The sequence below is a fragment of the Quercus robur genome, chromosome 2 (assembly GCF_932294415.1).
Source record: "Quercus robur chromosome 2, dhQueRobu3.1, whole genome shotgun sequence".
Classification (NCBI taxonomy): Eukaryota; Viridiplantae; Streptophyta; class Magnoliopsida; order Fagales; family Fagaceae; genus Quercus; species Quercus robur.
Window position 1 is genome coordinate 42479704 of NC_065535.1, and position 13437 is coordinate 42493140.

The window sequence follows — 13437 nt, forward strand, 5'->3', positions numbered from 1 at the left end:
ACAAGACACAATGAGCTTCCGTGTCCTTTCAAAACATAATCTTAGAATGACATATGGAGGTGTAATGTAATGGCTGACTGAGAGGACTTTAGGGCTAGCTATTTCATTACTATAAAAAAAGATTAGGATCGTTTTTCTAAATAACCATCAGAATGGGCAAGGATAACTAAATAATTTTTCTAAACAAAAGTAAAGACCTGTCTCATTCAGAAACTGAGAAAGTGTTCTCCACATAAAAGCATAATGATCCATATCAAATCTTGAGGGGATATTTGCAGCCTAGCATGCTGAGGGGAAACAATATAATTAGTTGACAAACGGTTGAAAGGATTTTGTAAAGTAGCGTCTCGAGTTTTAGAAACTCGATATGTAACTCGAGTTTCTAAAACTCGATTTGTAACTCGAGTTCTATAAACTCGATTTATGCTGGTGCTGAGCGAAGAATCTGGAAGCACGAAGAACCTGGAAACAGAGCAAGAATCTGGTTTGAGATCCACTGAAGAACTGGTGCTGAGCGAAGAATCTGGAAGCACATCAGAAGCAAGAAGAATCTGGTTTGAGATCTATCGAAGAACATTAGAAGCAAAACAGAGGAACATCCACCGAAAGAACAGGGGAAGAAGAAGAAATCCACCGAAGAAGAAGACAACGAAGATGAAGAGCTGATCTGAAAAGAAAATGGTGAAACTCGAGTTTCTAAGACTCGAGTTCTTGCATCTCAAGTTTTAAAAACTCGAGTTCTAACATAGATCTCGAGTTTTAAAAACTCGAGATGCTAGTTTTCCAGTTTGTTTTGCAACAGGACAACTAACGATATTATTAGAAAATTAACGCTAAATGGAAAGAAAATTCCAAATCTTGACTTTAGCCAGAAAATTTCTTTTGAGGTATGCATGCCTTAAATAAAGATGGACAAAGTGGCTCACTTATATTTTCGAAATATTGGTTTTAGAAACCATTATTCCTCGAACTTGAAGAAAATCTGAATCCAAATTATTTGAACTTACCAAGAACAGAATGAATAAATTGATCTGCAGAATTCAAGAGAAATAATCGCCTTGAGTTGAATATATAGAAGTTTGCAAAATGATCTTAAATATACTCAAGTAGTTCTTTTTTCTCAACATTTCCACTACACATTCCAGGCTCCAAATTAGTATTAGTCGTCAAGGTTAAAGTCGTTAGCAGATATTGGAAAATGATCATAACCTTGTGAGTTGTGACACTAGCTAACATTTTCAACCCTCCTCCATAGCGCCATTATATATACAGAAGAAAGTAATAGTGCTATACTAACCTCTCAAACTAATGTATCCAGACAAACATGGATAATATGCTGAAGCCTTTATGTGAGGACCTCCTCAATCAACTCACAGAAAACTAGCTTCTCTATCTCAGTTGCCACTTGCTCAGCATCATCTGCAGAAAATTCATACCTCCAACTAAAATCCCAGATTCCATTTTCAATTCCATTGCAGCTTATATCTCTCTCTAACATTGAATAAAGACTATCTTGAGGAAGAAGCTCACCACCAAACTTGCTATATCTTCTAAGACTTTCAACAACACTACAAACTTCCTCCAATAACTTGTCCACTGAGGTGCATACTCTCAAATTGCCCTCATGTGTAAGTAACAAAGGATGGACTGTTTGTGAACCTCGAAGGCTTTTACGTTCAATTAGTTCATTTGCACATTCTAAAGAGAGCCTCACATTGGCTTCTATGAAATCACTGGTGCAAGATGTTAGTAAAATTGTTGGAGTACACACATCGAGATCAAAAAGCTCCTCTGCATGAGTAAGGAATGATGGACTGCTCAAGAGAAAATGTTTAAGATTATTTCCAGATTTAAAGCTTTTGATATCTTTTCTACTATGAAGGATGTAATCGTAAGCTTCTTCCACAGTTTTCTCATCCATTTCATGCTTGGGACTCACTGGTGTGACATCAGAAAGAGAACTCTGGCTATTACTGCAATGCTCTACAGTTAAAAAGAAAATAAAGTTACATAAACATCTCAGTTGGGCACATGAAAATATATAAATTTTATTTTACCCAGAAAAAGAATGTATTTATAATTTTTTTTATCGACTTATTGAGGTAGAAAATGCAGATATTGGCTCTATTAAGTGTTGACTGCTTCTGCTGTCAGTAGTTATGACTTTCTACTTTGATATTAGAATAATATCATACCTCCATTGCATAACATAAGAGTAGCTATAATGAAAAGATGCAAAGGTTTATAAGTAAATTTGGAATTTTTCAATGAAACATAAAAGTTTCATGATATTGTACTTCAAGCATTTTGCTTTATCTGGTTATGGTTGGATGCAGGAGATGCCAATACTACAAAAAGAAGCAACAGTTTTCTTAACAATGTTTGCATCCACGTCTACTATCAAGACTAGTGAGGTGCATAAAAACAAGCACATATAATGCAATATGCATGTACTTGTAAACAGCTTTCATAGTTTCCATTTAATTAAACTTATCACCAGAATCATTGATTCATCATAGTTGGGTATCAGAATCATCCATAGCATAATCAAGATATAACATGTTACCTCCAATATTAGATTCAGAGGCATCCTTTTCCTCATCTACAGGGAATTGATCCGCAAGAGTAGTGTCAATTCTTATCAGTGGAGAGCAAATTTCACTTTTAAAATTGATGCTCATGTCATCTTCTTTGGATCCAAAGTTTTCGATCTGCATAGAAGAAGATGGCATTAATTTTCACAAACCAAAAATTCTTATTCATTAATAAGTCAATTCATGTGCAGAAGTTCAGTTACTAGGCTATAGTTTTCATAATTTCAAATCTACTCCAATGATTTTTAGAAAAATAGCAGCTGAACTTTAGATTTTACAGAACATATAGTAGCTTCAGAAAGTCATTAGAACTGAATCATATAGACTAGTTAATGGAAGATTCATAACTGATTTGATTGCTGTAAGCTCCCTGACTGGCTTCTTCTTCTTCATCTGATTCTTTTTCTGATCAGAGGAACTTATAGTTTTTGTTGCATGTTTTGAGCTGGTGTTTTGGGTGGTACTTGGTTTTCGGGAAATCTGGTTGTTTACTAAACAACTGTTTGATACATTTCCAGACTTTCTTGGCTTTGTAGAGGTCACTGTAGCTTGATCTTTACATCTCGAGACAATTTTACCTTTCTTGTTCTCCATCTTCAGCGGTTTCCTGCTAGCAGAAGCATTATTTTGAAATCGATCTGCTTTCAGTTTCTTGACAATTGCCTCTTTTGTCTGCAGTCTGTGATCTACAGGAACAGAAGCTTTTAGCTTATGTGAAACCTTTTCTTTAGGCTTGATTTCTTTTCCTTCTGGTTTCCTAACTACTTCTTTATGTTCCCTAGTAACTTCTTCTATGCTAAGTGTTTTAATAGGAGTCTCTTCTTCTTCTACTTCCATTTTGCAATGCATTTTCTTGGAACTCAAAGCCCCTTCTTTGTGAGTGTTGAAAGAAAGCTCTCTTTTTATTGTCAATTTTCTCAGCATCTTTTTTGTGTTGAAAGATTTCTCTTCCCGAAGCACTGCTGTGTGAAGCTGGTCCACCAGGCGTGGGACACGAAAAGGTTTAATAAGAACAATGGGTGGTATCTCATCAATCACCCTTTGTTTGGAATGGGAATTGTTGGAATGATCAGACTGAGGCTTAAGCTCTTCGATAGAGTTGCTTCTCAGAAGTCCTTTGAATTGCAGGGTATCAAGTATTTCCTTCAATGTCTTCCGCTCTGGATTCACCCTCTGTGCTATAGATTGGGGCTTCCTTCCCTTTGGCATATCAATGTCAAAGATAGGTCTTCTCTGGTTTGAAATTCTCTCCCTCTCTAAATGTTTCTGTAGAGTGTTCTGTGATGTTTTTGAAGGGAGGTCTTCTAGACCCATTAGCTTGGCAATCAAATTTGGGCCTTTTTTCTCCTTCTTCTGTGGAGCTTTTGATGAAAGAGAGGAGTCAGGAGAATCAAAATCATATGCATCAACATTCAAAGACTGGTTTGAGCTTGTGGAAGGAATTTCTGAAGCTGAGCTCAAATCTCTTTGATGAAGATATCCTGTTTCTTGAGTGGTTAGGTTTGGCAATAGATTCTGCTTAGCAAGGCTGTCTCTGATCACTTTCTTAAGCTCTTCAATCTGATTCCTTGAAGAGCCATCAGTAGAAATTCTAGGCTTTTGAAATCCCATTGAGCAATTTTGATCCCCAATTGGACTAGAATTTGTTCTCCTAATCTCCATTTCATCAATTCTTCTGCTTTCTGACTTCTCATGCGGCTTCTTTCTTACCTGAGACATATACAATGAAGCTTCTTGAGACTTTCCTAGCATGACTAGAGATTCTTGGAGATCAAGAGCACCTTTCAACAAATCTTGTGCAATATCTTTAGACTGCCCATCAAATATCACTCCTTTAGACCATGAGTCAATCATCTGGTTCAGCTTCTGGGCTCCTCTAGAGACTTCCATGACTTGAAAAGAAGATGGACTATGAACTTCTTCTGTAAACCCTTTTGAGACCATGTCCTCTCTCTCCATGTAGTATGCCATAGCCGTATTTGAGTTCTTTCGTGTCCTTTGGCTTTCGTTCTTGTGGTCCATTTGCTGAGAACCAGTCCTTGATTTTTTTATTGTCTTACAATTCACAACTCCTTTTGAATCATCACATGTGACAAATGATCTATAAACAACTGATCTTAGACCATCTTGAGGCATATTCTGCAGCACTGAGCAGAACATCACATTGAAAAAGTCAGACTGCTAATACTTTAAGAACCAAATCCATCAATCCAAATAAAAATTCTAACAGAATAATTACTTCGTCTGATGTATTCTAACCAATCATTTGCAAGGTTGTCTGTCATGGACAAAACAGAGAAACAAATAATGATTTGTTACCAAAATATACGACAATCAATGTCAATAAAGAATTAATTAATCATTCTCCTGAAATTTTCAATCATGAAGTCGAAGGTATGATCTTCCATCTATTTTTTTCAGTATTCCCCAACCAAATTGATCCTTGAACCAGTTGATAAAAAAATTAAACGAAAATTATCAGACTATAAAGAAGATAACAAATTGAAACCATGAATATCTCTCTATGAGAATTGACACATAAAAACCTGAATTATAACATAAAGACAATTGAAGATATACAAGGACTTCTCAAATTGAAAGCATAGTTGTGATGAACCCATTTAATCTTTATGCGTACTTACCTGAATTCTTAGACTGTTTTTCCCCAAACATTGATTAACCCAAAGTCTTCTGCTTTAGCATCTATCCAAGAACCCAAAATGAAAGACAGAAAAAGAGAAAATACAAACACAGATGAGAAAATGCATTAAAACAAAGTAAAAAGCAGAACCGAATTTCATATCATAATTAGTCACCTAAAGAAAAGAATACATGCATATCTTCCTGACTTCAGAGCTCCTTTTTTCTTAGAATATTTGTGACCAACCAAATAAACAGAAAGATACCAAGAGCAAATACAAAACCCAGATGAGAAATGTTATCATAACTCATAAGTAACAGTTAAAACTAGCAAAGCTGGTCAAGACCCAGAAAAAGTTTCAAAGGAAGCTCACCTGGAAGTGAGGTTGGAGAGACTTTAGATCCACAGGGCAGGACAAGAGAAGAGTCGGTGCATTGACTTTGGGTGCAAGTGCAACTGTACCAACTTTGATGTCTCAACTTTAATTTGTTGCTCTATATCTATGTTTGTTTATTGGGTTTTATGGGACAAGGAAATCGTTGAGAGATTCTTCATGCGTGATTAATGGGAGCATTTTGGTTTTGGCCGTACGCGTCTGTTTAAGAATTCAGAGTGCCAAAGAAGCAAAAACTGTTCAAAACCCATGAGGAGGAGGGAAGGTAAAACAAAGTTGTACTGTGTGTCTGTCTACCTTTTTGTTTTTTTGAGAAACCGGCCCACAAATGAAGGCCGAAATTTATTCATGAATAAGATCAAGAAGATCATGGTTGAAAACATCCACAATGTCAGGAGGCACTTCCTCCATCCATTCTAAACAGAGGATTACAAAAAGATCTTCGAGCTAAGAGGTAAGCATGGATATCTTTCAAAATGTGGCACAGGTCCGAGGAGAGGAGCGCTTTCTCCTTGATGGCTTTGATCAGAAAACTACCTCTTAGTCGCGGTAGTTAAGTTTATCAGTTATCACTTTTTATTTATTTATTATTACTATTATTATTGTTATTATTATTATTATTTTTGGTAAGGGAGTGTTTGGATCGTTTCTTCATTAATATTTACAGCTTGAAGTTTTAATTTTTAATTTTAATTTTTTTAGGGGTAGTAATGCAACCAACCAACTAAAATTGGGGTACTCCACCCCCCCCCCCCCCCCAAATAATTAATTATATTAATTGGTCCAGCTAGTCTCTTGTAATTATTAATAATAGAAAGAATATAGTTTTGAAATTAGATAATTTGTAGCTAATTGTAAGGACCTGATTTAAGCTCCTAGCCCGACGGGTATATGGACTTAACCCCAAAAAAGCCCAAAACAATAAATTTGTAAAGAATAAGTTGGAAAACTGAGTTTTAGTGAATCAGATAACAGACCAATAGATTTTGATGACAAAAAGAGAAAGATAACAGAAGTTTATTAAGGAAAAACGTCCTTGGATTAGTTCGAGGAGACTGATTCTTAAATATTGCTCTTAAAGCTTTGTTACAGGTCTAGTTCCTAGGTTGCTATGGTGTTTTTTTTTTTTTTTTTTTTTTTTTCTTTTCTTTTATTGTTCTATCCCCCACTATCAAGGTTTCTCCTCTATTTTATACTATCCACCTTTCATTTCCACCGTTCACGTGTAGATTTAGATTAATAGTGCTGATACTTGTCCTATTAGCCCTTCTCTAAAGTCTTTGGGAGTAGCTGTAAGGCTGAAAAGCACAGTTCAGTTAGCTGTAGAGCATTCAATGCGATGGTAGCAGCTTTCTCTTAGATATTTCAAGGCCTTCCTTTGTCCTGTTCCTTCTTAATACCTATCATCTTCCATGGAATGGTCTAGAATGTTGCTCTTGATGGCAAACCATACCCTCTGTCATCGGCCTTGCCTAGCTAAGGAGGGGTTCTTCCTCGGACCACCCTCGAGGTGGCTCTGATCGGATTTCATTTCTTCACTTACTAACATAGACCCTTTTGAAAGTGTTTACCCGTCCTCGAGTTGTTTAACGTCCTCAGATTGGGCCCCTAGCCCAATATATACATAGATATGGGCTCCCTGGCCTTTCACCCCCACAATAGCCCCTCGAGATTCTTCTTTCCTACTCGCTGGGAGGAAAGAAGGATTTCGATGTGATGATAGTTCCTTCGCGCCCATTTTACATCACCTCTGACTATATAGATGTCTTTTTAACTATCCAAGTCACGCTCCTGACGTTTTGGTATACGAGGCGTGCCTTCATTAAATTCTTGCGGCTCCATGTTCCCTGTGTTCTATGACGTGATGTGGATCCAACGGTTGAGGATTTTGTTGGAAATTAAGCGGGATTTTTCCCGCTTGTAACTTTCTCTTTGAATTTCGAGCGGATTAACTCGCACTAGATTTTGCCTTCTATATAAGGTGCCCTGGGGGAATCATTCTTCCTCACTTTATAGATCTTTGAGTTCTTTAGAAATATCAAGTTCTCAACCCTTCAGGGCTTCCAAAGGACCCAGCTAAGATGGTGATCAAGGCCTAGGGAATGAGGTGGCCAAGGATAAAGGCAAGGGCAAGGAAACCAAGCCCTCCTCAGAAACCAAGGATGCCGCCAAGGCCCAGGATGATGCAGTCAAGGCGAAGGAAGTAGAGGCCAAAGATGCTCCTACCTTTCAACCGAGCAAGAAAGAAGACCCTCGTCCTCCAGCCAAGGCCCAAGGCAAATGTAGATCGCATTAGATTTTTGGTGCAACAAAGTTTGGGTTTCACCTAGCAACATATATCATGTGTGCACAAATGTAAAAACGATCCAAGATTGATCAAGCAAATCAACAAGAACAAGGATAGATAGGTTTCTTGTTTTTCAACCTTGATAGCAGAACATCTTGTAGTTAGGAGAAAAATGGTAGGTAGGTCTCCTATTTTTCAACCTTGATAGCAGAACATCTTGTAGTTAGGAGAAAAAAGGGGTCTCAACGAGTGATTTCTCTTTCTTTTCATCACCCTGACCTTCTCCTTCTGTAGTGGAAGTTTGTCGTTATGTATAATGTACCTTTCCTTTATTTAATAAAAAGGACTGCACTTTTTACTTTATGAATCTTTCCTTTCTCTACAATAACTATTTTATGAATGGTGGTGTTGTTATTTTTCCCTCTAATGGGAGTTAGAATTGACGTTGTTGACAGTAATGAAAAGTTGTCACCTTGACTTTATCAAAGCCGACAGTGGCGCACGACTGCTAACTTAAATAAATTAACTACATAGAAATAATAAGGAAAATGACCATGTGCTTATTCTACGAACTGTGCAACCATCAGAGAATCCTTAATCCAAAGCAAGTGATCCGAGGGGACTATCATGTATTAAGGTTCCGTTCAACATTTATAAAGATGTCATAGTATTAATTTCCCCCAAGCATCTGGTCCAAGGACCTAGGCATGCCTTAGGTTCTGTTTAATCACTTTATAGAGATGTCATAGTGTTAATTTCCCCCAAGCATCTACTCCGAGGACCTAGGCATGCCTTAGGTTCTGTTTAATCAATTTATAGAGATGTCATAGTATTAATTTCCCCCAAGCATCTGGTCCAAGGACCTAGGCATGCCTTAGGTTCAGTTTAATCACTTTATAGAGATGTCATAGTGTTAATTTCCCCCAAGCATCTGGTCTGAGGACCTAGGCATGCCTTAGGTTCTGTTTAATCACTTTATTAGGAGATACTAAAACTAGCCCCACTCCAGATCCCCTTTGATTTGTAGTACCATCAACATATACCCTTCTGGACAAAGGGTCCTGTGCAGTGAGACCATGCCAACTAATTTTCCATCCATGTTTTGTCTATTGACTTTTTTTTAAAAAAAAATGGGGTTTCAGCGAACTCAGCCACCAGATCAGTGAGGACTTCACCCCTCATAGAGGCACGAGGCATGTATTTGATACAAAAAGCCCCTAATATTGTACCCCACATGGCAATCCTCCGTGTAGCATGCACCATTGCCAAAATGGTCTCCTCCGCCAATGATTGATATCCCGCTGCATCACCTTGGTATGTTGAGCGTTAAACTCGCTAAAACACCAGATTTCCCACGGACCACGCCAATTGTAAGGACCTGATTTAAGCTCCTAGCCCGACGAGTATATGGACTTAAGCCCAAAAAAGCCCAAAACAATAAATTTGTAGAGAATGAGTTGGAAAATTGGGCTTTAGTGAATCAGATAACAGTCCAATAGATTTTGATGACAAAGAGAGAAAGATAACATAAGTTTATTAATGAAAAACGTCCTCGGATTAGTCCGAGGAGACTGATTCTTAAATATTGCTCTTAAAGCTTTGTTACAGGTCTGGTTCCCAGGTTGTTATGGTGTTTTTTTTTTCTTTTATTGTTCGATCCTCCACTATCAGGGTTTCTCCTCTATTTTATACTATCCTCCTTCTTTCATTTCCATCGTCCACTTGTAGATTTAGATTGATAGTGTTGATACTAGTCCCATCAGCCCCTCCCTAAAGTCTTTGGGAGTAGCTGTAAGGCTGAAAAGCACGGTTCAGTTAGCTGCAGAGCATTCAATGCGATGGTAGCAGCTTTCTCTTAGATATTTTAAGGCCTTCCTTTGTCCTGTTCCTTCTTAATACCTACCATCTTCCATGGAATGGTCTGGAATGTTGCTCTTGATGGCAAACCATACCCTCTATCCTCGGCCTTGCCCAGCAAAGGAGGGGTTCTTCCTCAGACCACCCTCGGGGTGGCTCTAATCGGATTTCATTTCTTCACTTACTAACACAGACCCTTCTGAAAGTGTTTACTCGTCCTCGGATTGTTTAACGTCCTCGGATTGGGCTCTTGGCCTAATATATACATAGATATGGGCTCCCTAGTCTTTCACCCCCATACTAATTATTTTGTAAAAAAATTTATTTGTTTTATTTAAAATTATCTAGGATAAATATGAATATTTATATAGTTTAATAATTAAATTTCAAACAAATGATTCTAGGATTTGAACTATATTTAGGTCTTTAATGTGCATCCTTTACACCTTATGAAACATACAACTTTTAGGAGGGTTATGCCTTCTTTGTAGACTTTATTTATTTATAGGAAGACTAGACATTTCATTAATTAACAAAGGACAATACATCATGATGAAGAGCTTGTTCCAAAAAATAAGGACTCTCTTCCATCTACACTAAATAATCAACAATGCCAACAACATGTTTAGCTAAAAGATGAGTTGGTTTATTTCCTTCTCTATGCACATGAGCGAACCTTACACAACGAACCTCTTGGCAAGAGTCAAGAATTCCATAAACAAGAGGAGCCGTCACAGCAGAGGGAGGAGAGAATCCAGCAAGAGCACGATAGACATTTAGAGAGTCACCCTCTTAAATAAATTCTTGTAATCCCACATCCTTTGCAAACTGTAGACTAGCTTTAAAAGCTTTTACCTCAATTTCCAAAGGACCAAGCGGCGCTTTTACCTTCTTACTCATCGTAGCCACAACCAAACTACCTTCATTCCTGATAAGAATTCCAATATCTGATTCCTTTTGTGCCAAAAAACTGCCTTATCAACATTAACCATGTACAAATTTCTTGGGGGTAGGTGTTGATACCGTATTTTATCTGCCCTAGATTTGTGTGTCAAACCCTAAAAAATCCAAAAATATCATTTTCTCTCCATGGGGTCACGAGAACATATATAATGGTGTGGCGTAACCCATTCAAACACTGGAGTGCTCAAAGTGCATTTTCAGCCAAAATGACCAAAATGCCCTTGGTCAACCCTGGGTTGACCGAAGGCCAAACAATGTCAAAATCATCACAAAACAACATTTTTCATGTTTTTATATCAAACTTGAGCTACTTGGATATTTTTATCAACTTTGACCAAGTTTAACTCGGAGTTGACTCCTGATGGGGCTCGGAAACCCTAATCTTGACCCGGTCGTCAAAATAGGTTGAGACCAATGCCATTGTGAAGACAATCAAATTCTCATTCCAACGACTATTCATGGGTCAAAATCAGAGTTAGAACGGCCGAGATATCATGAAAACTGGTTAACGCACCGATCGATGCACCATTAACTTCCGAGAGCCATAACTTTTGATCCGATGGTTGGAATTTCAAGTTCCATACCTTTTTAGAAACAGGAAGTCAAGATATATCCAGGGGTGTCAAGATCAACCTGATCCAAGACCTTTTGAAGGTCGCAGCCCTTGAAGGGTCACTACCTCGTAATCCGTGCTGGGGCTATAAAAGGCCCCAAACACCTCTAGACCAGAAAGAATAGGAACTTTTCTAGGTTTTGCTCTTTGCTTGGATGTTTTTTGCACATTTTTCCTCTCCCCCAAACACATATTTACAAATAAAAACACATAAAAAACACATCCAAGCCTCTTGATTCTTCCTTTTTCACCAAAAATACAAGGTATTGTTCTTATACCCAATCTTCTTCTTCTCCTTGGTTCTACACTTTGGAGTTGGGGTTTAGGGGTGTGGATGTATCTTTTTAGCTACTATCCACACCCCTAGCTCTCTACATATTTCCCTAGCATTTATCTTGCTTTCTCTTGCCTTAATAACATGATTTATTGCTTTGTCTAGTATGTTTCTTACTTTACCTTACTTCTAGCTTGTTCTTGGTTTTTTTTTTTTTCCATGTGCGTCCATGTTTTTTTACATGTTAGTTACCCTTTTCTTACATGTTTTATGCTTTGTGCCATGTTTTCCATGTTAGATCCTTTTTTTCCTATGTGTTGATGTTTGGGACTGTATGTTCACATGCTTGATATTATGTGTCCAGCTATCCCTTGCTTAGATCTACATGTTTGTATGCATGTTCTATGCTCCTATGCCTATATCTATGCCTTCACATGCTTGTATGCTTGGGTTTGCATTCTCCTATGCCTTTATGTTTTTATATCTACATGCTTAGATGTATATCCATATGCCTACATGCGCATTTCCATGCTTATATGTGTAGATCGGTGTGTTTACATGCTTAGATTGATGTTCTATACATACTTTATGCCATCATCTATGTGCTTGCCATGTTTATGTGCTTAGGCCTAGACCTTGTTTTGTCATACCATGTGCTATTGTAGCCCTTTTGTTCATTTTATCGCATTTTCTTATGTTTTGGCCTAATGGTTAGGACTCGATCTGGACCCTATGGTCTTTGTCATCATCCATACACCAAGGCCCACATCAAAGGTTTGGATCATCCCTATTTGCATGTCTATGCTTGCTTGCTTCTATGTTTTATGCTTGTGCTAGCCTCTCTTGTTCTAGCCTTTGCCATGTCTAGCGCCCTCCACGAGCTTGACCTTGTGTGGTTACATCCAACGCCCATGAGGCCTTGTTCGGATGTAACCATTTGGGGAGGCATCTCCGGATGTCGGGTTACTCTATGCGTACCCTTCCATTTTCTGCTCTGCACAACGCTTTGCTTACCATGCTTGTTTGTGCTACCCATTGGCTCTTTATGCATCTTTACACGCTTGCTTACCTGTTCATGCATGAGTCTTGCTTGCTAATATGTTGTCCATACTTCAACACAATGAAGTCATGGACATTCGATCCAAACCTACATTTGTCCCCCCGTGGACACCATCTTTTGTTTGTCTTCTTTCTTGTTTGCTTGTTTGCTTGCTTCCTTGTTTGTTTGCCTTTTGGTACGCTTGCTTATGTTGTTGCTTGTCATGTCTCCTGCCACATGCTATGCTTGCTTCTTTTGCATGCTTGTTTGCTTTGTGCCCATTGCGCATTATTTACGCATCTCTTTCTTTCCATTGCTTGTCTGCTGGTTTTTTGTCTTTGCCTTTGCATAGACATAGATGGAGCGAGGACGCACAGAGCTAGGGCATGGTCTCCCAGGCGTAAGCAAAAAGGGCGTGGATGCAAGCATGTAGATATGAGCCAAGCAGTTATGTTCAGTATATTTAGGGGTCTAGCCTCTCCCATTTGGTTATGTACTCTTTTAACCCCCTTTCTTCCTCCCCCCCCCCCCCCCCTTTCTCTCTTAGAAGGGTTGTATTAGGTATATCATGCCATGTACCATTGTCCTCATCTCTAGAGTATAGCAACCCCTGTTTACTTTCCTGCACCTATATTTTGGGGCATGCTCTAGGGATGTTGGCATTTACTTTCCTGCTCTGTGTGCTTAAGCGATGCCTAATTTCCACCACGAAAGTAAGGTGACATGTCGTCGGATTTTCATCGTGGAAATTTGGTACTATGCCCGAATGCCTTAG

The 13437-nt window shown here is 38.4% G+C and overlaps 1 protein-coding gene across 8 annotated transcripts; it reads right to left on the reverse strand.

The window, feature by feature from the left end:
• Nucleotides 1-202: 202 nt before the first annotated feature.
• LOC126713744 (uncharacterized) lies at nt 203-6160 on the reverse strand. 8 transcript variants are annotated; one of them, XM_050413592.1, is made up of 8 exons: nt 5609-6160; nt 5411-5453; nt 5237-5297; nt 4834-4872; nt 2943-4741; nt 2567-2711; nt 1298-1983; nt 203-523 (listed from the first exon to the last, which is right to left on the reverse strand). In XM_050413592.1, exons 3-7 carry the CDS (start codon nt 5265-5267, stop codon nt 1346-1348), a joined length of 2652 nt encoding a protein of 883 aa, XP_050269549.1. In that variant the 5' UTR covers nt 5268-5297; nt 5411-5453; nt 5609-6160; the 3' UTR covers nt 203-523; nt 1298-1345. The 8 variants fall into 8 exon arrangements, with proteins under 8 accessions (XP_050269549.1, XP_050269547.1, XP_050269546.1 ...); XM_050413590.1 differs by lacking the exon at nt 203-523 and having other exon boundaries at nt 1040-1983; nt 5411-5460; XM_050413589.1 differs by lacking the exon at nt 203-523 and having other exon boundaries at nt 1040-1983; nt 5609-6159.
• Between the last annotated feature and the right edge of the window lie 7277 nt (nt 6161-13437).